Source organism: Stegostoma tigrinum, chromosome 23, assembly GCF_030684315.1.
Source record: "Stegostoma tigrinum isolate sSteTig4 chromosome 23, sSteTig4.hap1, whole genome shotgun sequence".
Classification (NCBI taxonomy): domain Eukaryota; kingdom Metazoa; phylum Chordata; class Chondrichthyes; order Orectolobiformes; family Stegostomatidae; genus Stegostoma; species Stegostoma tigrinum.
The window spans coordinates 25,296,278-25,323,258 of NC_081376.1; the positions used below are offsets into that span (position 1 = coordinate 25,296,278).

General features: G+C 41.9%; 1 protein-coding gene across 2 annotated transcripts in view; it reads right to left on the reverse strand.

Moving 5' to 3' along the window:
• The window catches only part of llgl1 (LLGL scribble cell polarity complex component 1), a 105,794-nt gene that overhangs the window by 4,084 nt on the left and 74,729 nt on the right, over positions 1-26,981 (reverse strand). For both annotated transcript variants that reach the window (XM_048552495.2, XM_048552494.2), the window contains exons 13-22: positions 26,408-26,512; positions 25,416-25,708; positions 24,491-24,644; positions 23,760-23,913; positions 23,024-23,140; positions 16,241-16,407; positions 14,403-14,667; positions 13,623-13,749; positions 11,336-11,430; positions 8,036-8,159 (exon numbers count right to left, since the gene is read on the reverse strand). In XM_048552495.2, the coding sequence (XP_048408452.2) occupies positions 8,036-8,159; positions 11,336-11,430; positions 13,623-13,749; positions 14,403-14,667; positions 16,241-16,407; positions 23,024-23,140; positions 23,760-23,913; positions 24,491-24,644; positions 25,416-25,708; positions 26,408-26,512 (1,601 nt within the window). The remainder of the gene's footprint in view (positions 1-8,035; positions 8,160-11,335; positions 11,431-13,622; positions 13,750-14,402; positions 14,668-16,240; positions 16,408-23,023; positions 23,141-23,759; positions 23,914-24,490; positions 24,645-25,415; positions 25,709-26,407; positions 26,513-26,981) is intronic.

The window sequence follows — 26,981 nt, forward strand, 5'->3', positions numbered from 1 at the left end:
GTCCAGATAGGGGGAAGATGAGTTCGGTGGGGCAGGAGCAGGCTGAGACGATGGGTCGACCAGGGCAGGCAGGTTTGTGGATTTTGGGAAGGAGATAGAAACGGGCCGTGCGGGGTTGGGGAACAATGGGGTTGGAGGCTGTGGGTGGGAGGTCCCCTGAGGTGATGAGGTCGTGAATGGTGTTGGAGATGATGGTTTGGTGCTTGGGTGTGGGGTCATGATCTAGGGGGCGGTAGGAGGTGGTGTCGGAGAGTTGGCGTCTGAGACTGTTTTGTGTCATACCTTCAGCACCAGTCTTTATTTTCTCAAAAAGTGGGGATGTTTGCTGATGAGTGCATGAATGTCAAACACCATTCATGACTCCTCAGATAGTGAAACAGTCTAATGTCCCAAAGTCGTCAGACCTGGACAACATCCAGGCTTGAGCTAATAAATGGCAAACACCACTCAGACAACAAATTCTAGGCAATGACCAACTCCAGCAAGAGATGGAGTACCAAAGGGATCAGTGCTTGGGCGTCAGCTGTTCACAACATAACATTTGACGTGCATGCAGAAATCAGATGTAAGGTTTGATGATGCATAACTAGGTGGGATTGAAAGAAGTAACAAGGATCTGGCAATTCTTTGATGATTGAGTGTTAGAGTGAGTGGGGGGGGAAAAAAAAGGGGCAGCAGATTCAGTATATCATGGCTAAGTCTGAAGTTGGCTGTTTAAAACATGATATATTTGAAAGGGCCTATGTTTCCCAATCTATGAAATATTCCATGGCACTGTTTTGATTAGAGATTTTTTTAGTACAATAATCCTTTGTGGGATGTGGACATGACTGGCTGGCCAGCTTTTGCTGCTTGTTCTTCTTTGCCCTGGTGAACTACCTTCTTGAACTGCTGCAGCCCCCCTGGTGTCCTGGCCAAAAGTAATCACCGAACCATCACCAAATTGAATTATCGGGTTGCCACATCATCTCTCGGGACCTGCCTTCAGAAAATGTCACATTTATGTTGCAATAGTGATTCGTTTCAAAAAATACTTTGCTGGCTGTAAAATGCCTTGGCCAAAATCACCAAGGCACTACATAAATAGAGTCAGAGCATGGAAACAGACCCTTCAGTCCAACCAGTCCATGTCAAACAAACCCAAACTAAACTAGTTCCACGTTGCTGCCCCGATCCGTATCCCTCAAAACGTTTCCTATTCATGTACTTATCCAAGTTTCTTTTAAGTGTTGTAATTGTATCCACATCCACCAGTTCCTCAGGAGGTTCCAGTACCACCCTCAGCTTCAAAAATCTGCGTACGTCTTTAAAATTTCTCTTCTCACCTTAAAAATGTGCCCCTCGTCTGGAAGTTTCCTATCCTAGGGAAAAGGCTATTACCATTATTTTATCGCGAGTTGCTGTTATTTCAGAAACTTCTATCTGGTCACCTTTCGACTACCTTCCAGTGGAAAAAAGGTTTCAGCCTATCCAGCCTTTTTTAACTCAAATTGCTAGTTATTTGTTTTCATCTATCAAAGTCAGATGGTGTGAAGGTATCTGGGCAGTGACTATTTCTTTTGAACATATCAGCTCTCTCCTGAAAGTGAGCAGGTTAGAGGGGTTGGAGAGTGGGAGCAGATGCTTCCTTAAGCTACACCCAGTATTGAGGCTGGCTGCAAGGAGTTTCTACACTGTCCAGACAACCCTTTTGGTAGATCATGAGTTCCCAATTCCAGGATCACCATTTCAAGTGCCACCTTGAATAATATCATTTACAGAACTGTCAAGTTAATTATACAGAGCGAAGTTGTTAACAGATGAAATCATTCAGCCTGCCTTGAGCCCACCCTGCCAGCATTCCCTCAATTTTCTTCCCTGCTGCATGGGCCTCCAGAGCACAGCAGCAATTTCCAGAATCAGAAGTCAATGCTGCGATTAGCAAACTGATGCAGACCATGGATCATTGGTGTGGTTGCATACATGTGCAATCTAGAAGTAAATGTCATCTACCATTCAGTAAAAGGTTCCCCAGCATTTCCAATTCCACATCTACTTCCCTGTCCACCCACCTCCCCCACCCCCCATAACTTCTATGTTTTAAGACATGGGCTCACTTAACCTATCTATACATCTGCACTTTCATATGTCCTCTTCACAACATATTGCCACCTAACCTTTGTTCTTTCAGCAAATTTAGACACCATTCCTTTGTTCCCTGCAGCTACATCATGGAAAGTAAAGGCCCTAACACTAACCCCTTTCCAACTCTGCTCATCACATCCTGCCAAATAGAAAATGACAAAATGTACATACTGTTTTTTAACCAGACAATCTTCTACCCATGCTAATGTTATCCTCTATATCATGAGCTCCTACTTGGAGCAATAACCTTTTTGTGGGTTTTGTCAGTTGACAAGATGCAAGTACAGTACATTTAGCAACCCCCCCCCTCCTTTTATCTGCAATGCATGTTAATCTTTGAGTTCAAAATACTGCTTAAACAACTTCCCTTTCACAAAGGAGACGTTGGAGGAATATGGGTTGTTCTCACTGGAACGAGGGGTTGAGGGGTGACTTGATAAAGGTCTACATTATGAAGGACACTGAACAGTCAAGGGCTCCCCCAAACCCCCCCAAAGGGTGGAACAGTCAGTTACCAGGGGCCGCAGGTTTAAGGTGTGTGTGAGGGGAAAGGTTTAAACGTGATGTACGAGGAAAGATGTATTTTTAAAAAAAAAAAAGAGGGTGATGGGTGCCTGGAACTTACTGCCAGGGAGGTAGTGGAACCAAGTACAATAGTGACTTTTAAAGGGAGTCTTGACAAATATATGAATGGGAATAGAGGGATATGATCCCCAGAAGGGTAGGGGGTTTTAGTTGAGATGGGTAGCATGTCGGTGCAGGCTTGGAGGGCCTGTTCCTATACTGTAAATTTTTTGTTCTACAAAATGATGCTAACTCTTGCAGTTTGTCTTGGAGCTCGAAATGCCTACCTAAAACCTCCTCAATACTTCTCATTTTCTCAACAATGCAATTAATTTGACTTGTAATATAGGTTCTAGTTTCCTACTTACCTCCCTTCTTGAATAGTGAAGTTACATTTATGCTTTTCAGTCTACTGGAATCTGCAGTATTTTGGAAATTTAACACCAACACATCCACTTTCTCACTAACCACCTCTTTCAAGTCCCGAGAATGAAGTTCTTCGGGACCTGGGGACTTGACAGCCCACAGCTTCCTCACTCCCTTCTACTTGACAATTTAAAAAGCTATACTGGAATATGAGCAAGACAGAAATAAAATACTTGTTCATTTCATCTGCCATTTTATTATTCTCTACCAACTACTACTCACTCAATCAAAAAAAACTTACTCCTTTTGAAATATCTGTTTCTACACTGAGAAAGTTCTCATTCTAATTTCTTCCTCCTGAAGCAGCTTTTAGTCTGCTGTTCTTTATATTCTGCCCAATGATGTGACTTGCCATTCAGCTTTATGCAATTATTTCAAGAGGAACATAGAACATTACAGCACAGTACAGGCCGTTCGGCCCTCGATGTTGTGCCAACCTGTCATACTGATTTCAAGCCCATCTAACCTACACTATTCCATGTACGTCCATACACTTATCCAATGATGACTTAAACGTACCTAAAGATGGCAAATCCACTACCATTGCTGGCGAAGCGTTCCATTCCCTTACTACTCTGAGTAAAGAAACTACCTCTGACATCTGTCCTATATCTTTCACCCCTCAATTTAAAGCTATGCCCCCCCCACCGTGTTCGCCATCATCTAGGAAAAAGGCTCACCCTAACCACCCTATCTAACCCTCTGATTATTTTATATGTTTCAATTAAGTCACCTCTCAACCTTCTTCTCTCTCATGAAAACAGCCTCAAGTCCCTCAGCCTTTTCTCGTAAGACCTTTCCTCCATACCAGGCAACATCCTAGTAAATCTCCTCTGCACCCTTTTTAAGGCTTCCACGTCCTTCTTATAATGCAGTGACCAGAACTGTACGCCATACTCCAAGTGCGGCCGCACCAGAGTTTTGTACAGCTTCACCATAACCTCTTGGTTCCGGAACTCGATCTCTCTATTAATAAAAGCTAAAACACTGCCTTCTTACCAGCCCTGTCAACCTGGGTGGCAATGTTCAAGGGTCTGTGCACATGGACACCAAGATCTCTCTGCTCATCTACACTGCTAAGAATCTTACCATTAGCCCTGTATTTTGCCTTCCGGTTACTCCTACCAAAGTGCATCACCTCTCACTTGTCTGCATTAAAATCCATTTGCCACCTCTCAGCCCAGCTCTGCAGCTTATCTATGTCTCTCTGCAACCTACAGCATCCTTTGTCACTATCCACAACTCCACCGACCTTAGTGTCGTCTGCATATTTACTAACCCATCCTTCTACGCCCTCATCCAGGTCATTTATAAAAATGAAAAACAGCAGTGGACCCAACACCAACCCTTGCGGTACACCACTAGTAACTGGTCTCCAGGATGAACATTTCCCATCAACTACCACCCTCTGTCTTCTTTCAGCAAGCCAATTTCCGATCCAAACTGCTATATCTCCCACAATTCCATTTGTCCGCATTTTTGTACAATAGCCTATTGTGGGGAACCTTATCGAATGCCTTGCTGAAATCCATATACACCACATCAACCGGTTTACTCTCATCTACCTGTTTGGTCACCTTCTCAAAGAACTCTAAGGTTTGAGGCACAACCTTCCCTTCACAAAACCGTGCTGACTATCCCTAATCAATTTATTCTTTTCTAGATGATTATAAATCCTATCCCTTATAACCTTTTCCAACACTTTACCAACACCTGAGGTAAGGCTCACTGGTCTATAATTACCAGGGTTGTCTCTACTCCCCTTCTTCAACAGGGGAACCACATTTGCTATCCTCCAGTCATCTGGCACTATTCCTGTAGACAATGACGAGTTAAAGATCAATGCCAAGGGCTCGGCAATCTCCTCCCTGGCTTCCCAGAGGATCCGAGGATAAATCCCATCCGGCCCAGGGGACTTATCTATCTTCACCCTCTGAAGGATTTCTAATACCTCTTTGTTGTGAACCTCAATCCCACCTAGTCTAGTAGCCTGTATCTCAGTATTCTCCTCGACAACATTGTCCTTTTCTAGAGTGAATACAGTTGAAAAATGTTCATTTAGTGCTTCCCCTATCTCATCTAACTCCACACACAACATACCACTACTATCCTTGATTGGGCCTAATCTTACTTTCGTCATTTTTATTCCTTAAATACGTATAGAAAGCCTTAGGGTTTACCCTGATCCTATCCGCCAACAACTTCTCATGTCTCCTCCTGGCCCTCCTGAGCTCTTTTAGGTCTTTCCTGGCTACCTCATAGCCCTGAAGCACCCTAACTGAGCCTTCACATCTCAACCTAACATAAGCCGCCTTCTTCCTCTTGACCAGAGATTCCACCTCCTTCTAAACCACGGCTCCCGCGCTCTACAGCTTCCTCCCTGCCTGACAGGTACATACTTATCTAGGACACACAGGAGCTTTTCCTCGAATAAGCTCCACATTTCTAATGTAGAATACTTTTAAAAGTTTTATTTAACCAGAGGCTGGACCCTCCTCTTAGGATTTCTCTTCATGTATTATATGCTTGAGTGTTACCCTTCAAACATTTGCCACTTATCTATCCCATTGTCTAGTTTACTCTTTGCTAGCTCAGCTTTCACTCGTGTTGTTGCTTCCACATAGAAAGAGGCAAGAGCTTGCAAATTGAGAACCACTTGGATCTAAAAAATGAACTGTTCATCTGTGTCAAATTAACTTGTTTGTTTCAAATGCTGCCAGCTGACACTGACAGCAAAACTGCAATGAGCATGTGCAGGAAATACTCCACTGATACTGTAGAACAAAAACAGTCCAGCTCCATGTAAACAATCCAGTCTGACAGGCTCATTATCACACAACACAACCAGCTGCTTCCACTGTGCCCAAGGAAGAACAGTGAGGGTTTGTGCCTGTTCACCCATTCGGCACCAGGCACTCTCAGCCACCACTCAGTCAAAACTCATTGCTAAAAAGTATGTTGTTAAAAATTAAGGAAACCAGGGATAGGGCATATTTTACATTCAGATTTCCTTCCTCACCATTGGCAACTGTCCAGGCAATGGGTCCAAAATTCTCAGGACACCTATCCATCTCCCCCTTCAACATGTTCCTCAAAATATCTCACCAACAACCTTACTGCGATTCAGGTCAGATTTTGATTTTGTCAAACAAATACCCTGGTACATTTTTCCACATTTAACAATGCTGTATAAATACAATAATGTTGTTTGAGGTAGCAAGTGTGTCTAAAGAGTAATTTAGTGACTTACAATCTACAGGTTTTAAGATGCCAAAATAAACCACACAGTTAGGTAGGATTTAGAATGGCAGAAAAATATTATAGGGCACCTGGAATGTAGATGTAGGAAGGAGCTGATTGAAATGAAATGTTTTAGAATTAGATACTGGAGTGTAATTGTCACCAGTAAAAAGTGGAGAATCAAATTCATTTCTACATTTGAATCGGCTTTTCAACTGCCTAGATTTCTGCATTGATCCAGAGCAAGCAATTAAATTAGGGCTGCTAATTACAAGTATATGAACTGAAATGACAACATTAATATCAAACAAAAATTGCTGTTAAAAAAATTGCAGGTCAGGCAGCATCTGTGGAGGACAAGCAGAGTTAAGTTTCAGACCCACTGACCCTTCTACAGAAGATGGAATTTGATTTATCACATGTACCAAGATAAAGTGAAAAGTGCTGTTTTGCCTGCCATTGAGCAGATCATACCAAAATCCATCAGCGTAGCAGAACAACATTAAAGCTGCAAAAACCAGGTGGAGAAAGGGAGATCAGAATTAACATTTCCTAGGTCTGATAACAGCAAGGAGGAAACTAGTTTTGGATCTGTCTGTATATGTATTCAGCCATTTACCTTTACCTGACAGAACAGGGTGAAAGAGAATATAACCAGGGTAGGAGGGGCCTTTGGTTACATTGGTTGCTTTCCCAAGGCAGCAGGAAGTAGAAGAAATGGAGTCAATGGATGGAAGACTGGTGTGCATGATGGACTGGGCTGTGTTTGTGACTCTGTAGTTTCTTGCAGTCTCAGGAACAGAACAGATGCCATACCATGCTGGTGATGGATCTGAAAAGAGGATGCTTTCTGTGGTGCCTCCAAAATTAGTAAGTGTCCTTGTGGACATGCTGAATTTTCTTAGCCTGAGGAAAGAGATGTTGTTCTTGCTCACCCATTGTTGATCATCACTCCTAGGAACTTGATAATCTTGACCGCCTCCACCATAATATCATTGATACAGATGGGCATGCCCTCCACTCAGAGGGGAATGGCAAGCTCCATGGTTTTGCTGATGGAGAGAAGAGTCTTTAGACCCAAAACATCAACTGTTTGCTCTCCACAGATGCTGCCAAGCTATTTTTCCAGCAAAGTGTTTTTGTTGGATTTCCAGTATCTGCGGTTCTTTTGCAGTTTTTTTTTTAAAAAGCATTAAATGCAGTGCTGCTTTGACTTCCACTTGAGACGTGTCCCGATTACTATACTGATCCTTAGAAGAGTTGGCTAAACGCTTGGTTTGATGTATTTAAATGGAGGCTGAAAATCATAACTCCAAAAGAGCACAGCCTTTGATGACACAGATGCCATGGTTCTCCAAATGATTTGCTGCTAGTCGGAAACTTGGAATTAATCAAAAAGGGCGCTGTATAAATGTGATCGATAAATAAATGTGTAAAATCGATAAATCTGTGTAAGTAAACCTCTAAATAGCAACAGGAAAAGTTCTAATGCCTAAAAAACGAAATCAAATTTTAAAAAAAATTTAGTGGGAATAAGCTCAAGCACAAAACCAGGCACGGCAACACTCAAATCTGCGAGTTCCTACTCCACCCTTTAATAAAAGAGGAACAGCAGCAATAAGATCATGAAATGCCACTTGACCTCCCATTCTGAATGCAATGCACATTTGGAAGTACTCACGGTAAATAATCTTTGACATCCTCCACTGTTAGGTCACCAGTTGTATCCAGGGTGATATCAGCACTACTGTTGGGAGAGTCAAGGGGAGTCTGGGACAATGGGAGTTGCAAATCCTCAAGCATACCTGAGTGACAAAACCAGCAGGTAATTTCATACCCAAGTTAGTGACAGTTTGCTAAGTCTTTACAGCACAAAACAGCCTATTTGGCTGAATCCATCCCCACACAACCGTTTGTGGCCTACATGAAATTCCTGCCACCCTTCAAATTTATCAGCTTAACATGTTACCGCAATCATCTAGATATGGGATTCATGTAAGAAAAAAACAAGCAAACATTGCTGGAAAAGCTCAAAGGGTCTGATAAGATCCATGAAGAGAAATCAAAAAGTCAGCGTTTTGTGTCCATGACCCTTTGTCAGAACGGATTTTTGCTACAAACACTGCAGCAAGCCTGAGACAGAGGAACAGGGTGGTGTTAAGATGGCAGGCAACTGGAAGCTTCAGGGTCTTATGGGCAAAAAAAACAGGCATTCTGTGAAGCAGTCATCCAGTCTATACTTTGTTGTCCTTCTAGAGGCGACCACATTGAGCAGCCAATGCAGCAGACAAGATTGTGGGAACTGCAAGTAAAATGCTGCTTGACATGGAAGGAAGGCATGTTTGAGCCTTTATGTACTGAGGAGGGTGGAGGTAAGTGGGCAGGTGTTACACCTTCTGAGGTTGCAGGGAAAGTGCTGTGGCGGGGGTGAGGCATTGTTGAGTGAAGACTGAACGAGGGTATCCGAAAGATTGGTCCCTGCAGAAGGCAGGCAAAGGGTGGGGAGGGTACAAAAATGTGTCTGGTGCTGGCATCTCACTGGAGGTGGCAGAAATGGCATCTGATGATCTATTTGTCAATGCTGGTGAGATAGTAGGTAAAGACAAGGGGAACTATAATCGCTATTGCTGGAGAACAAAAAGGGGTGAGGGTGGAAGTGCAGAAGACGGGTTGGGCTGGGCTGAGGGCCTTGTCTACAATGGTACTGGGGAATTCCTGGTTGGAGGAAGGTGGTAGAAATTTGAGGCTCCTTTGTTGAAGGTGACCTCATTGGAATATATGCAGAGAGGGAGGTACTAGGAGAATGGAATGTAGTCATTATAGGAAGCAGAGTGAGAGAATGTTTAGTCCAGGTAGCAGTGGGAATTGTTGGGTTTATAGTGGACATGTTTCCATTTCTGGGGATAGACTGGCCACTGATATCCATTATAAAGCCACCAACTCCCAGAGCTACCTGCACCCATCCTCGTAACCTGTTTCCTTTAAAGAGTTCATTCCATTCCATTCTCCCAGTTTCTCAGTCTGTCACATGTTCAGATGAGGCCAACTTCAATAAAGGGAGCCTCCAAAATGTCCACCAGCTTCCTCAATAGAGGATTCCCTAGCACCATTACGACAGGGCCCGCAACCAGATCCAGCCAATCGCTGCACTTCTGCCCTTTTCCCTCCTGCAACCTTACCCAGAATCTCACCAGCAACTATAACCAGAAGACCATCAGCCACCATTTCCACCACCTCTCACGAGATATCGCCAGCACGCACATTCTCCTCCTCCCCTTGTCTACCTTCCGCACGAACTGTTCCCTCTAGGACACCCTGGTCCACCCTTCCTTCACTCCCAACATCCACCCCACAGCATCCTCCCCTGCAACCACTGAAGGTGTAACATTTGCTCATTTACCTCCTCCCTCAGTATCCAAAGGCCCAAACACACCTTCCAGATGAAGCAGTACTTTATCTGCACTTCCCATCATCTAGTCTACTGCATTCACTGCTTAGATGGTCTCTTCTACATTGGGGAAATGAAGCTTAGACTGGATGACCACTTCAGCGCAAAATGGAGGAACAACTTATTTTCTGCCTGGAGACTGTGCAGATCTCTAGATCTGGTCGAGTTAGATAATTTTCTGGCCTGAACCTTCGTGTCCTAGCCCCCAAACAGGCCTTGTTATCAGCATGTAATGGCAGACTACCTATTGTTCACCATTAGACGTTTTCATAAACAGCTATTCTCCTTACTAGTCAGATAGTTATCTACTCCTTCGTCCAACTGTTCTTCTCTCTTTTTTGGCTCTATCCCCACCTATTATTTACTCCTTAACCCCTACGCTCTCCCTGCTCCCTACCTTCTGCATATAAACTGACATTTTCTAGTTACGAGTTCTGAGGAAGGGTCACCAGACCTGAAACATTAACTCTGCTTTCTCTTCACAGATGCTGCCAGACCTGCTGAGCTTTATTAGCAAGGTCTATGTTTGATTTACAGTATCCGCAGTTCTTTTGGTTTTTACAGGATTAGTGTAGATTGAATCTGTGCTGACCTAAGGGCTTCTTCTCTGAAGCATGACTGTCATTAAAGCACCCACAGGGAAAATATCCTGGCTCCAATTTAATTAAGAAAATCTAAAATCAAAATCAAAAAGTTAACCACAAGAGACTGGCATTTTTCTGCTCCAATAACGATTGAAGGCAATGAACCCTCATACTTAAAGAGCCCACAATTATTTTCCATTAAATCATTATAACAAGCCAGCTATATTTGCAATTCCTGGAGTTCAAAATCATAAATGTCTTGCATTTCTGTAGCTGTTCAGTTTCTCAGCTCCAAGCTGGTTCTGCTTGAACAGCTGTTATGAACCCTCAGGACTGCAGTTTGGCTTCTCCTGTGTTTTACTGAGACTGACTGCAAGATGGAAACTACCACAGTATCTTGCAGATGAGGGCACATGGCTGCAGTGAGATCAGTGATAGAATTGGAATTGATTTTGCATGGTACTATATCATATCAGACTTAGAAGTCCCTTTTTACTAGCACAAATTTGCACACAAATCTGTTCTGCAGTTTATATTCATATTAACTGCTCATATAATATGATCCAGAATCACCTCAAGCTTACTTTCTAGTCTTCCCCTATAACTTGGGTCCTAACTCTGCTCCAGCCTCCGAAGTCTGTTCTGCTTCTAGAGATTCAACATCAGCTACCAGATGCAGACAGAGCACAAGGTATTCTGCACATGTTTAAAACTGGTTTAATTCCTGAGCAATAAACAATTCTGCTTAATCACCGATACAATAACTTCACAAGATTTAAGATTTTTTACATAATTCTTGGGTCCTGATTGTACTAGCTGCCTGTCAAGCTCTTCCCCCTCCATCTCCACTTTCAAAAAGGTATCAGACTCATTTCACAGATAAGTGGTTATATGCTTTTAACAGCCTATTAAACATGACCAAGAGGAAGGAGAAGCAGCAGGAACATACCATCAGCTGCTCCCAATGAGTTGCATTCCTCTTTGTTCCGAGGCTTGTGAGTTCCATTCGCTTGGCTCATTTTAGGAGATCCTTGCAAGTTATTGCTGAATTTTCAGGAAGGAAAAATATCATTTGTGCAGGAAACCAAACAGCAGCCATAAGCAACTAGGTTGAAGACAGGACACTACTGTAGAGGGCCAAACAGTAGCAATGACCCAACCTGGCATATTGTCACAGATGGAAAGATTAAGGAGGGGAATATTTTGATATTCTGGAGCATGTTCAGAGTCTTGAAAAACACAGGTAGGTAAATCCCCAGGATCTGATGGAATCAATGCCAATATACTAACAAGGCAAGGGAGGATTACTGGGGCCTGGACGGAGATCTTTGTATCCTCTTTAGACACAGGTGAGGTCCCAGAGGCCAATGTTGTTTCTGAAGGGAAGAAGGGATAATCCAGGAAGTTATAGACCACTAAGTCTTAAATCATTGGTAGAAGAATTAAATGGAGAAGATTCTTAGGAACAGGATTTATCTGCATTTAGAAGTGTGTGTGTTAAGGATAAATCAGCAGGGGAGATCATGTCTCAAATTTGACTTGAGTTGTTTTGAGGAAGTGAATGATGATTGGTGAAGTAGGACAGAGGATTTTGTCTACATAAACTCCACTAAAGCATTTGACAAAGTTCTTCAAGGTGGGTGGTCTAATACATGAAGTCACTTGGGATCCACGTAAAGTTAGAAAACTGGATTGGCCAGAGAAGGCAGAGGATTCTGGGAGGGATTCCCCCACGGCTAGAGATCTGCGACCAGAGGTGTTCTGGAAGGATCAGTGCTGTGGCCTCTGGTCTGTAACACATTAGATAACTTGGATGGAAACGTAGGTGGCCTCATTAATACAAGTTTGCAGACATGAAAACTAGAGTAATTATCAGTAGCGGGGAAGGTTGTTAGAAAATACAGCAGGATATAGATCAGTTGGAAAGTTGGACATAGAAATGGTGTCTGGAGTTTAATCTAGACAAGTATGAAATGACGCATTTTGGGAGGTCAAATGCAAGACGAAAGTGTACAGTTCATGCCAGGGCCTTATAAGCATTGATGTAAAGAGGGACATTGGGATCCAAGTCCATAGCTCCCAGAAAATGAAAACACAAATGGATAAAATTCATGAAGGTGTTCAGCATGCTTGCATTCATTGGCTGGGGCACCGAGTATAGAGTTGAAAAGTCAAATTGCAGCTGCACAAGACTTCAGCTAGGGCACACGTGGAGTATTATATGCAGTTCTGAGCACCACACTAATGGAAGGATGCAGAGGGTTTTTAAAAAAAAATTTTTTTACCAGCATGTTGCCTGGATTGGAGTATATTAGCAATAAGTAGAGGTTGGGCAAACTTGGATTGCTTTCGCTGGAGCAGAGGCCGAGGGATGACCTGACAGAAATATGTAAAATGTTGCAAAGTATGGATTGGGTGGATAGTCAGGAGTCTTTTCCCCCAGGGCGAAAATGTCAAATACCACAGAGCACAGGTTTAAGGTGAGGGGAGACATGTTGAAAAAAAAACCATGTGGAAAGGAACGTTTTTCTTATTTAAGAAAGGGTGGTAACTGCCTGGAATGTGCTGCCAGGGGATGCAGTAGAAGCAGATGTTAAGAAAAGTTTAGAGGTAGTAAATAGAATATATGGACCACGTGCAAGCAGATGGGATGAGTTATAAAATGGCATCATGGTTGGCACAGACATGGTGGGCTAAAGATTCTGTTCCAATGATGTGTTCTGTGTTCTACGTATGACAGTGGGACAAAATATTACCTAACCAACATCCTCACACTCCTTACTACATACAGCAAGCTTGGTTTTAACCGGCACCATACGAACCAGGCCTCTCGACAAAATTATACATATAACATAGAACAGTACAGTACAGGCCCTCTCTCATATGGGAAGTTTACTGTTTTATCATGATCTCCGATGTCCAATTAGTCAGTTGAGGGCGCCAGTGCCAAGGCTGTCTGCCAGTAAGTTTTACTTAAGGTAAAGATGCACTGTTATTTAATTGATTCATGGTGTAAATAAACTAACAGTGCTATGTATACCACTCGCATTGTTTCTATTACTTGGTGTTTTTACATTGATAATGTGGACCTCTTGATTAACTGGAATATTTGATCAAATGGCAAACTCCTAGTCTCATAGGTGCTGGTTAATGAAAGTTTACTGTACATTCATGCACAAAACTGTATTTGCACAGATTGTTTGACTCTACTGTAAACACCTACAAATGCAACTCACCGTAGACTGGTGATTGGGCTCAAGTGATCTCTTGAGCTTTCCCATCCCACCACACAATGTGGCTCAGTTATGTTCCTGGCAGATAGGGAGAATCGTTCAAACTCGGATGGAGATATCAAGTAAAAGCCTGAAACAGCAAAAATACATCAGAACATCAGCAACTCAATGTATTAATTCAACTGAAGTTACAAACAAAGGGTGGTAATACCAAAATTTTAACTACTTGTTCTTACCAACTAATTTCCACTACAAAATAACAAAAAATATTTTGTCATAACATCAGTCTTCACACTCAAAGCAACCAGAGATAAAACTAACTTTATTTTGGGCTAGCTAAAAGACAAATCAAAGATGGACCTGGAAACAAAAATCAAATTTAAAATAAACTACACAGTATCCTGCCTCTTAAAGTAGCTTTTTTTCCATTTTTAAAATGAGAAATGGAAGCCTCTTTCAAAGGTAAAGAGATGGTTGGCTGAATGGCCTTTCTATATTGCAAGATTCAGCATTCTTAATCTGGCTCTTGATTGATTAGGAAGGGGGAAAGTGACCTTTATGCCAGGGTAGAATAGCACACAGCTCCAGATGAACACGGAATCCCAGTCAAGTATTTTCAGAAATAACGATCACAATCACACAGTGAGGAGAAGCCAAGTGCTACCAATGGGAAGTGGAGGAGTAAAAGGGCTATAACCCTGGCAGGGGGAAGGGAGAATGGTAATGTGTCTATTGCCGCAAATTGCTAGGAAAAATACTGAACGCTACTTAAACCAATGTTACCCTGGCCTGTCTTTGTGAAAACACATGAAGCAACGCCACTGATGTCTTCTTTCCTTATGCAATCATAGCGCATCTGCGGTCTCAGCCCAGGAATTGTGAAGATGTGAATGTCTCCCAGATTCGTTAAACACACCAGGCAGTTCTCCGAATAGTCATCTGAGGCCACACTTGGGAAACTCACTAACCCCAATTTTCGCACTCTGGAACCTTCATGGGCAGTGAGTTTGAACTTTGTCTTAGCGGTCACTCTTGGCAGCATGAACACCTACATGCAAAAAAAAAAAAATGCTTTAGTGAAATATCGCTGCAAAGAATCACAATTTTCCCTGCCCTCCGACTCCCTATTGAATATGTCAATTCCTCACAGGGGCCAGTCAAGGAATCCTTCAATACTCTGCAAAATTTGACATTATCGGAAGCAAAGATTAATGCTCTGGGAATTCATCACAGCCCATCCTATCACCGCTCAAATCTCTACACAGCTACTTTCTAATTTGGTAATTGGAGTTGTGGAAGGGTGGAGGGGGGGTGCTACTGGCTGTTATATTTCAATAATTAAGAGCTGGGATCCAACTTGTGCTCTGTTGGAATGAACACAAAATGGAAACTGTGCAGAACTAATGTTTTTGTAAAATGGGAGATTTCTTCCATGAAATTTGACCGAACCAGAATAAAAAATGATGCCAAAGGCTAGAACGTCAACATGTATAACCAAACAGCTGAAGGGAAATCTTCAAAATCCAATTTGGATACACTCTAGATTGATTTTATATTTTTAATCTACCTGGGAAGTTTGGAGCAGGAAAGGAAGGCAATTCCAGAGTTCAAGGGTCCAGAAGCTAAGGTGCACCTGCAAACAGTTTGCCAAGAGGAGAGGGTGAATGGGCAAGTGGGCAAAACAAACATATCACAAGACTGTAGGTCAAGGTGCCAATTACAGAAAAGAAAGGCAAAGGCCATAGAAAAAAGTTGAAAAAACGTTAAATATGGAAAACAAAAAAGTTGCTGGAAAAGCTCAGGTGTGGCAACAAGTGAAGAAAAAAAAATGACCGTTTTGAACAATCCTGACAAAGGGTCACCAGACCTGAAACACGAACTGATATTTCTTTTCACAGATGCTGCCAGACCTGCCAAGCTTTTCCAGAAACTTCTGTTTGTTCCTGATTTAAAGCATCCACAGTTCATTTTATTAAAAATGAAGGTTTTTTGCAGATACATCGCAGGTAAATGGCACTTAGCATGAGTTTGGATGCAGAGCACTTTGAGGGAGACCAGGTTTGAGGATGGAGGACAAACTGATCTGGGAAGCAGCAACTTCTGACCAACATCCCCCTTTTGGTTCAATATCCCCTATTGTTAGCTTAGCTTTTCTTTGCGTTGTTCTATGGACCTTTCCATAGGCCAACCTTCTTTAAACCTCCCAAACATTCTTTACGGCTGCATATTACCAAACCTGAAGTTAAATTTTAATTACGACATCACAGCTCTCTGCTGCCAAAATTTCTAGTTCCCACATCTGTTTCGTTTGCATGTGTACATCTTAAAGTGAATTTTCCATTTTGCAAGACCAGGAGTTGGAAGAGAAGGGGGGGCCTTTCTTTGCTGGTATGGTTCAGGTCTACATATGGATTAACATCTTCCGTAATTCATTTTGCCAAGATCTCTTACACCCCTAGATTCCCACATCTATTTGATTTAAATAGATTGTCAAGTGCTTCCTCAGTTTCACGTACGTTGTGTTTTAATCGAAGTGATCCTATATCTATCTAGAATGAGAAGCCATTCCTTATCCAAAGTCACTGGCCACTACTTAAGGCAACTTCTTTTACACGTATTACCTTGAACTGTTCTTCAGAAATAATTAGCACAGAATGAGTGCCTTGCATTTCTGGAGCTTTAGCGAGATCACGAGAGACTTCAAATGGTTCAGGGAGAGGGTTTCCTCGTCCATCCAATACTGCAATTGATACCACAGGGGCTCGGTGCATCAGCTGAATTTCTTTACCTAAATTTGCATGGAGTAAAAATCAATTATTCCTATTACTGTACACCGAGCAATTGTCATTCTAACTGTGTTAACACAGCTTTGAATAAAAAGGGTCTGGTACCAGACTATTCAGGTCACCTTGTTGCTATAGTATTTATTTGCTACATGTTTCCTCCCATCCTGTCCATTTTTTCCTCCAACTTCTTAAATTCAATGCTCTCTTTTCTTACATTAAGAGAAAGTGAGTTTTTTTAATCACTCCAATATACTTGTGGCTTTGTTGTTTAAACAGATTATCGTAATATTTATATTTCCTTCTTCTTGACTCAAATTAGAGCATCTACATCCAACTGAAACTTAAGAGTTAACCTTCATCAGGTCTTAGTCTTTACTTTTCCAGATGTAGTAGGGAGCAGATGAACTGTTTGACAATCAAGGAGTTCAGCTGGGGCAAAAAAAAAGGAACCAAAGCGTGTTGGCATAGAAAAGGAAGTTAGTGAACACCTCTCTCCCTTCTCTGATCTGGTTTATACGAAATAACCTGAAGTGCCACAAAATTAATTCTGAAATCAAGATTGCAATAGAATACATTGAAGTGAGTGAATTAATAATAATCAGAGCAGCTTCATCCAAATGCAAGCAGGAATTTGGGGAATATGTCAGTAATAAAGTATTACTCAACAGTAGCAAATTAGCAGAGTGGGCTGTTAAAGTAAAGGTTTAAAACATTAAAGATTAAATACTTACTGTATTTCCTAGATTAAAAGCCAAAAGCAGAGATTGGAATGGTTTCAAAACTTAAACTAATTAGTTTGAAAGAAAATATAATGGGAAGGCAGGTGATGTGGGAACACCAACATGATCCATAAATCATATCTGCAGAGACCTTCTACCTCAAACTTGATGAGCTGTAGCCTAATCTTCAGACACTCATGCATTTGGTGGGAGTAAGTTTTGTCTTCACTTGTTTCTAGGAGGGAGGCACATCCCTTAGTCCAACTCTGAAATTGTTTAACCTATGATCAAGACCAGGAAGGTGATTCAGGTGGCGGCTTTGCAGAATGGGTTCTTGAAGGCTGATCAAGATCCCAATGAGCAAACGGTACACAACACACTGTTACAGGGATCTGTTCAAGATTGCTGGTGATAACATAAGCAGCTTTTTTGGAGGAGGGGGCAGGAGGGTGGAGGAAAACAATAAAAATAACATTCTCATAGATACTGTTCTCTGCAGTTAACAGCTCAAGTCACAAGACAGATGCACTCTTGGTGCTGGTGTTAATCCTCAGGGCTGAATACTAATTAGTAATTTGGAATGGGAGAAGATCCAGCTGCCTAGTGTCCATCGTCTAACCTATGTAATTCATATGGTAGGTTCTGGCAAGGAACAAGTGAGGTGTCAGTCGCTACATCAAAAGCAGAACCATAGAGTTAATAATACTGGATTACCACTGGCAGATTTCTGAAGTGCACATTATAGATAGCATCCATGGCTCAGGGAGTGGAGGTCTGCACGTTGCACCAATCATGGCAGCTGCTTTCTGCTGGTGTCAAACTTGGAGTTGTGCTCAAGCCAACAAATGGGGAGTATTCTATCACACGATAATAAAATGTGAGGCTGGATGAACACAGCAGGCCAAGCAGCATCTCAGGAGCACAAAAGCTGACGTTTCGGGCCTAGACCCTTCATCAGAGAGGGGGATGGGGGGAGGGAACTGGAATAAATAGGGAGAGAGGGGGAGGCGGACCGAAGATGGAGAGTAAAGAAGATAGGTGGAGAAGGTGTGGTTGCAGGAACAGCAACTCATATTCCGCCTGGGAACCCTGCAGCCATATGGTATCAATGTGGACTTCACCAGTTTCAAAATCTCCCCTTCCCCCACTGCATCCCTAAACCAGCCCAGTTCATCCCCTCCCCCCACTGCACCACACAACCAGCCCAGCTCTTCCCCCCCACCCACTGCATCCCAAAACCAGTCCAACCTGTCTCTGCCTCCCTAACCGGTTCTTCCTCTCACCCATCCCTTCCTCCCACCCCAAGCCGCACCCCCAGCTACCTACTAACCTCATCCCACCTGCTTGACCTGTCCGTCTTCCCTGGACTGACCTATCCCCTCCCTACCTCCCCACCCACATCTTCTCCACCTATCTTCTTTACTCTCCATCTTCGGTCCGCCTCCCCCTCTCTCCCTATTTATTCCAGTTCCCTCCCCCCATCCCCCTCTCTGATGAAGGGTCTAGGCCCGAAACGTCAGCTTTTGTGCTCCTGAGATGCTGCTTGGCCTGCTGTGTTCATCCAGCCTCACATTTTATTATCTTGGAATCTCCAGCATCTGCAGTTCCCATTATCTCTGATAGTATTCTATCACACTCCCACTTGAGCCCTGTACATGGTGGGCTTGCTTTGAGCAGTCAAAACAAGGTACTCGTTGCAGTATTCCTGGCCCCTGACATGCTCTTGGTGACACGATTTATATGGAATGTCCAGTTCAGTTTCTGATCAATGGTAACTTTTAAGACATCAATAGTAATTCAGTAATGGTAATGCCACTCAATCTAAGGGTAAGTGGTAAAATAGCCTCTTAAAGGAGGGGGTCATGGTCCAGCCTGTACATACAAATATTATTGGTACTTACCAAGCCAAGCTTGGATCTTCTCCAGATCTGGTTATATCTGATCACTGACTGCTTTAGTATTGGAGTCATACAGCATGGAACCAGACCCTTTGGTCCAACCAGTCTATGCCGAACACGCACAAAATAAAACTTGTCCCATATCCCTCCAAACCTTTACTTAAATGTACTTATTCAAGTACATTGTCAATGTTGTAACTGTGCCTGGATCCACAGCTTCCTCAGGTTGTTCATTCTACACACAAGCCACTACAAAAACCCCCCTCGTGTCCTTAAATCTCTCTCCATTCAGCTTAAAATGTGCCCCTTAGTCTTGAAATACCCATCATTGGGGAAGATACCTGCAATTAAGCCTACCCTTACCTCATGATTTTACAAACCTCTAAAAAGATATTCAATTAACTAGGCCTCATTAGACTTGACTAAATCCAGGATTACCCATTCCCTCATGGACTCTACCGCAAACTACTCCAAAGGAAAAATATCAAACATTCCACTAATTCCTTTTCTTAGGATCAACTGATTTTCCCAGCTCCCCTATATAATGAAGCCTCCCATTGTTTAGTGCCTTTCTTACATGAAGTTTCTATCTCTAGATTTGTTTTCTGCCCTACATCCTGACTACTGCTCGGAGGCCTGTATATAATCCAATCTCTCTTTTCTCCCCCCTTTGCAGTGCCTCAATTCACCCTGCACAGATTCCGTAACTTCCCACCCTGTAACCACTTTGTGCTATTAATTTAATTTCATTTATTACTAAGGCGGCAACACTGCTTATCTGCCTGTTCTTTTGCTAGGATGTACATTCTTAGATATTCAGTTGCCAGTCCAGATCTCCTTGCATCCATGTCTCTATAGCCACATTATACCCATCAATTTCAATGTTACAGGCTCATTTATCTGGTTTACCAGCATAAATTTAAGTACAGTCCACAGTCCTGTATTGACCATCCCCCTCTCAGCTGTCCCCTTATCTGCACCAAAAAAGTGCAGCGCAGAGGGATGAGTGTGGCAGTGGTTAGCACTGCTGCCTCTCAGCACCAGGGACGAGGGGTTTGATTTCAGTTTTAAGAGACTTTGTGGAGTTCACACATTCTCCCACGTCAGTTTCGTTCTGTAGTCTAAACATGAGCTCACGTTAAATGGATTGGCTGTGCCAAATTACCCCAGGTGTTCAGGGATGTGGGGGTAAGGTGGATACACTATGATTAATGTAGTGTTATGGGCAGTGTGTGATGCTCTTTGAGGGTTGGTGCAGATTTGATGGGACAAATGGCTACTCTGCACCGTAGGATTTCCATAATTCAGTGAAGTTAGCATTTAGGTGCAGCAAGCAATAAAGGTAGCAAATGGAATTTTGGCTCATTATTAGCAGTTAAAAATAGGGAAGTCTTGTTACAATTGTACAGGGCATTGGTGGAGTACTGTGCACTATTTCTGTTTCCATATTTAAGAAAGGATATCCTAGAATCAGAAGCAATTTGAAAAAGATCCCTGGGATGGAGATATTGACTTACGGAGGACAGCTAAACAAGTTCGGCTTGTGTTGTTTGGAGCTTTGGAGTGAAAAAGGTAGATCTTATTGAAATACACAATTCTGAGGGGGTTTTGACAGAATATCTCAAACTATGGGACATAGCTACAGAATAAGGGGATACTCATTTAGAACAGATAATTAAATAATTTTGACTCCAAGGGTACAGGATATCTGGAATGCTCTATCCCAAAAAGTGTTTTGAAGACAAAATCAAAGTATTAAGTGGGCAGGTAGATAAGTCCTTGAAGTATCCAAGCTGAGAGTTAGGAGTTGGCATGAGGCAGGAATTGAGGCCAGGGCAGATCAGCCATGATCTTATCGAACAGCTCCTATTTAACTTGCATGTATGGGGCCATCTATGAAGGCAGACTAGTAGTAATTTCACTTCGCAGGATGCAAATCTTTGGGTTTCCCTACCCTACAGGGTTACAGAGGTTGAGTCATTGAATATGTTCAAGTTTGAGATAGGCAGATTCTTGATTCGAGACAACTGTGGTATTGGGAAGCAGGAGGATAGCAGAGTTAAGGCCACAATCAGATCAGTTGCTCTCTTTGTGAAAGACAAAGCAAACTCAAGGAGCCATGTGGGGAACTCCTGAAACTACTTGTTTTGTTCATACATAGAACCCGAGCCTGCTCTTATCTTTCCAGCATAACCTCATCATTCAATCAGGAAAGTTATAGGCACAGCACCTTTCCCTCACTCAACTACAAGCTGGGTTTCAATAGCAAGTTGACAAGTGCAAGGAATTGAAACTGCCATTTTACTAAGTGGTGCATACTAAACTGTCAGTCCCAAGGTGGAAAACGTGATCCACTCACTGATTTACACAAATATTAGTTCCTTCAAGCAAATTCCTGTCAAGTTACATATTCAAAGGGAACACTGTCATAACTATTTCCACACTCTCTCACCACCACCGACACTTTAGTATCCAGACCATCACAGGTAAGGACATGGCAATATTAGGATGAAACACTGGCACAGCTCCTACTTGTAGCACAACCCTAGACAGGTGTCATTCCCGATGATAAAGCAGGTTCTAAAACCACATTTTATCACTACAACTCCTTTAAAACACTCAATCTGCAAATTTCACTACAGTTAGAAAGAAATCAACATGAATGTAACTTTGGAGGAGAAATTTGCATATCCTAACCCATTCCAGGATGAGGGCACTTTTCCCCTAAATGACAATTTAAGTAATGATTGGAAACTGCTGCCTAGGAGAGTGGTAGAAGTAGAAGCAATGATAAGTCAAGAAGAAAATTCAATAGATACGGGGGCAGGTCAGGAGAACTTTGCAGGGCTATGGACACTGGGCAAAGTAGTGAAACTGATGAGATGAACGAGTCTCAACTGTTGTAAAGGACTGTCTTTTAGAAAAAGCTAGGGAATAAAAATTTAAACTAGATTTGATAGAAACAAATCATGTTTGATTGACTTTTGTTGCAATAATAGAGATGGTGGTCAAGGCTAACCTAACTGATGAACAATTGGATTTTCAAATACCATTTATTAAAACATCAGATTTGCTGGTAAAATTAAGCCCATGAAATTCAAGGTACAAAGAACAATGTGAATACAAAATCGCCAAACAGATGTCATTTAAGCTATTTTCTCAGACTTGGTGTCTCAAGGGTCACCTCAAACACAACTTTCCTCCTATGAATAAATCAGGACTTTAAACAATATAATTTCAAAGGCCACATTATATCAATCTCCAATGAAGTAAACAGTAAGGAGGCCAGTAATAGGCTATAGGAGGATGTACACAGACAACTGGTGAAATAGGACAGATATGACATAGGAAAAAAAGTGATATTCACAACCTTCCTGAAATGTAATGCAGCAGGCATTAATAGCACATACACACATCTTTCAATAAAGTAACAGATTCAGATGGATGCTAAACAAGCTCCTTTGCATTTTACTCTTAAATCTACAAAGTAAGGAATCTATAATAGGTCATAGTTGGAGTGGAGCAATATGTCCAAATGCGATATAATTGGGGTGGGGAGGGAGGAGAAGGGGAAGAGAAGAGAAGAGAAGAGAAAAGACAAGACGAGCAATGTAAACTCTGGAGAGGGTACACAAGGGCTTTACAGGAATGGTTCCACAGATTTTAAAAAGGATCAACCACATTAAAGGGGCTACAGGAACTGGAGTTATTCTCCTTTTAACAGATGGTTCAGAGGACAAATATTTAAGAGATGCATTCAAAATCATAAAAGGTTTTGATACTGCAAGTGTAGAGAGATTGTTCCTGGTGATAGAATTTGGTAACAAGGAAGAAATAATGCAACAAGTAGCGATCAGAAATGTATTGCCTTGAAAATGATAGTGTTAGCAAATTCACTGTGGCTTTCAAAATTAAAACACTTTTGCCACAGTAACAGTGCTTGGATTAGAGAAAAAAAGGCATTTTTTAGCAAAAAGCATGGAAGATCAAGAGCATCTTACCCAATACTGCCTCTGCAGATTTTTCCATCCACTTCTCTCTGGATGGAACCTCCAGTGCATAAGCATAAACTGACCCAGCATTAGTTCCTGCCCACATTGTAGGACCATGGTGTGTGGCTAAAAAGATAATCAAAGCATTACTCAAAAGAGCGAGCAGACTGTTGTAATGTGACAGGCAGTCTAATTTAAAGAAACTGCACAGGTGGCGACTTGAAAAATTGAGCAAGAACAAACCAGCACCGACACCCCTATCTGGCTGATGCTAAAATTATAATTACTACACAGTCACTGCCTGCAATGAGGCTGGAATGATACCTAAACTAGATTCACGAGAATGAAATTCAATGATAATGAGTGCAACTGTTTTACTTTAAAGTTGGTTAAACGTAAAGTACTATTTCTAATTATAATGAATAAAGATGTATTACTCAGGTTATTTTTGTCATCATTTCCCACACTAATTATTGCAAGACTTTGTTACAGCAAGGAGATCCTGACTGGGATGTGGCCATGATGCCAATACCATGAAACGCAACTGGGATCGAAGAATTAGGATACAGTCCTGCAGTTCAGCTCAGTGTTTACTTCATATTGAAGGTGAGGCCCCAGCACAGGTTAACGAACAGATTATGTATGAAGCTGGTGCTTCAACAATTCTATTTGACTTGACAAGGCAGGATTAGTTGCCCTTTTCATGCCAATGCCTCTAAAATTACATTCTGAAAGCAACACTTACCATCTCGTAAAAAGGTGTCAGCAAAGTATAGGCAGCGGACAACACCTGACAAAGAATCATCAGCAGACCGTGGCTCTATCCGTCTCTGTACTGGAGTCACCTCCACCTCACGTGGACCATCCTGCTCAGCAAGTTGGGCATTTGCTTCCTGGACCTATTGTCAAGAAAAGGATCTTTAAAACTAAATTCTCAAACAAATACTTGGTTATTAGCATCACTCAACGTAACAGAGGACTGACCGGCCACCACGCATACAACTGCAGTCTTGCAAAAGGCACTCAGAACAACCATGTGGATACTAGGGTCAAATCCAGTTTAAGCGCCTGATCCAGACTAAGGTTATATTACATTGAATGAATCAGGTTTCAACCTGAAGTGTAATGAGGGAAAATTCAAATCCTGTGCCACAACTGACTAAATTATATTGTACAAGTCATACTTCAAAAATACAAACTAATAACACTTTCCATGAATGAGTGCATTATTATTGACTATGTAAAAGCACTGAACAAGTCAAATGTCAGGAAGAAAAGTTAAGGATCTTCAACACTAGTCTAATTTGATCCCCTCTGCCAAAAATGGTCCCATCATAGAAATTTATAAAAACAGGAGACCACCACCAAGATCATGAAGTTTCTTTACAATGACAGGAAGAACACACATTGAAATGTATTTCAGCAGGAGCGATTCACTAAACAGACAATCCAGTTTTTACCCTCCTTGAGTAGTACCTTGCTGGCAGGGCTGCTCGGAGTCAGCCGTTTCTTCCCAGAGACTCTGCTTTTTCGTATCCTCCTGAATGACTGACGTAATGATTTTTTCAGTGATTTCACCCGAGAGAGTGGACCCTCCATTGCCAGAGAGTCATTTGGATGCAGTGTGCACCTGCCAACCCAATAAACATCAAACTGCTATATTTCAGATTGGCAAGACCGAAAAAAACTTGACAAATCTAAGACAAGGCGAATAAGACTGAAAAGTAGGACTGAATACAGGGAGGAAATGGGTCATCTAGGACAATGAGATTTAGCTTTCCTGTATCGCTGTTGAACAAATGGAACAGACGGAGGAAAATGGAGATTTCTTAGATCAGCAAATACAGCAGCAATGTCAACAAAGTAGATTACAGAAGTATTATAGGATATATATTTCAGCCTGATGGTCTACAGTGGGCCAGTAGTTGGAATCATTTAATTCAACACCTATCCTTATTTATTCTGGATTAGGTTAAATTGCCGTTCCATTAAGGACAAATGATTTAGAGCTGTCTGACATTGAAGGCCTCTTGCCCATGGCCAGGCTGTGTTTTTTTTAAAATCCAACCCAATAGGTCAGGGTAAGGGAGCAGTGAGAAGAGGACAGAAGCATTATAGGTAAAAATCAGCATTTAAAAAATATAAATGTTATCAATTCTCTGGGAATAGCTTTCAAAAAGCCACAAAAATCAAGAGATAAAAATTAAATTGCTGAAAATTTGTCATAACATGCAGATTTTTAAAAAAGGATCAATCCCATTTAACAAGGATGTTTAGGAGGAAGACAACAAGTTACAAGGGTAACTCATCTGGCATCAGCTAGCAGCCTTGTTCTTTTACTACCACATCTTCCAACTGGAGGAGGAATAATTCAATCTACATTAAAATCTTCAGCACAAACCTGGCTAATACTGCCTGCTGTCTGTAGTAATCAAAGACACCAAAACCATGACTGGTGCCAAATGCCACAAGCTGCCATTCAGTGTGCAGAGTCACTGCTGTCACAGCAGCTGGTGGAATACACTGAACCAGAAAGTTTGGCTGGAAGCCAGGTGCAAAACTGACAAGGCCACTTTTCGGGATCAACCGGTCGTGACCTTTCCACGTGAAACCCTCGCGGTCCTGAAGGAGGTCAACTGAAGAGAGGTTGATCTTTTGTTCAGACTTTTCATCATGAAATTCCATAACTAGAACCTGAGAATTTGAAACAAAAAACATTTCTTAACCAGTATACAATTTTGGTCACAGTGGGATATCAGGGAAACTTCAGCTTGCCCTTTCTCTGTGAATGGTGCCTGACCTGTGATTTCCAGCACTGTTTTCAGGGCTTGGAAACTTCTTCCCAGACGTCATGGGCAGTGTCAGCATCAAGCTCTCACTTCAGACATACAAAGTAGACCACCCAGGGAGAAACTATTTGGGGAGTCCCTCAGTGCTGGTAAGAACAACAAATGATTCAGTACCCCACCACAGTCACACCATGACTAAGTAGGATCATTAGAAGCCAGCTTAAAATGAGAAATCATAGCATGCCCCCAGGGCAGAAGGAATGGATGTATCTGAAATGAAAGTATCTTACAGCCTATCAGTATCTGTTACAAATGCATGCCAGTCCAAAGTAAAAATTTTAACCACCGTCACCTCAGCTATTTTAAAATCATTTCTGTTCAATGAAAAATTCACCCTCAAGACAAGACAGTAACCAGTCTTGTATTTTAATGTTTTGAGACACTGAAGAGCAAGTGACACCCAGTTTCTCATCATTCTCCATGGGGACATATCAGGACTCTTGGTCAAGAAAGGAGATCAAACAGACTCAAACTTCAGGCATAATTTCAACCCAAAGACCATGCATTTCACAATGTTAAATGAAGATGTCCAATAAGTAATTACCTGTCCTGCTGTTCCAGCAATCACCAGCTGACTGCTGTATTTACACAGGCAAATTTTCTGAATTCCCAGTCTGGGATCATCACTATATGGGTCAAAGCAGCCAACCTGCAAGAGGGCAGATATCACCATTAAAAATAAAGAAATAATAAACTTGCTCAGGTGGTCAGGGATGAAATGATAATGCATACACTTTTACTCTTCTGCATCTTTGCTTTCAATGGAAGTTTGAGATTTCAGCTCTTAATTTTATACCCGGCACATTATCAAAATTCTAGGATAACATGCAATTTGATTAGAGGGAAGGGTAGAATTTTTATGGCCATAGAAATAGAGCTCTTTGCCAAATTGCTCAGATCATGAGCCTCACTGTACACCAAAGACTCAGACTCAACTACTTTTAAAATCAACTTTATTGATCTAAAGTAAAGCACTAGCCACTTCAATGATCCTGTCCAAGCAGCTTGCATTGCCTAGCTGTTAAGAATGTTTTGTAGCAAGAACTCTATTGAAAATTTCTGCTGAATTAAACAAATTTCATGGTTGTTTGCATCCATGTCTCAAAATGCAGCTTGTT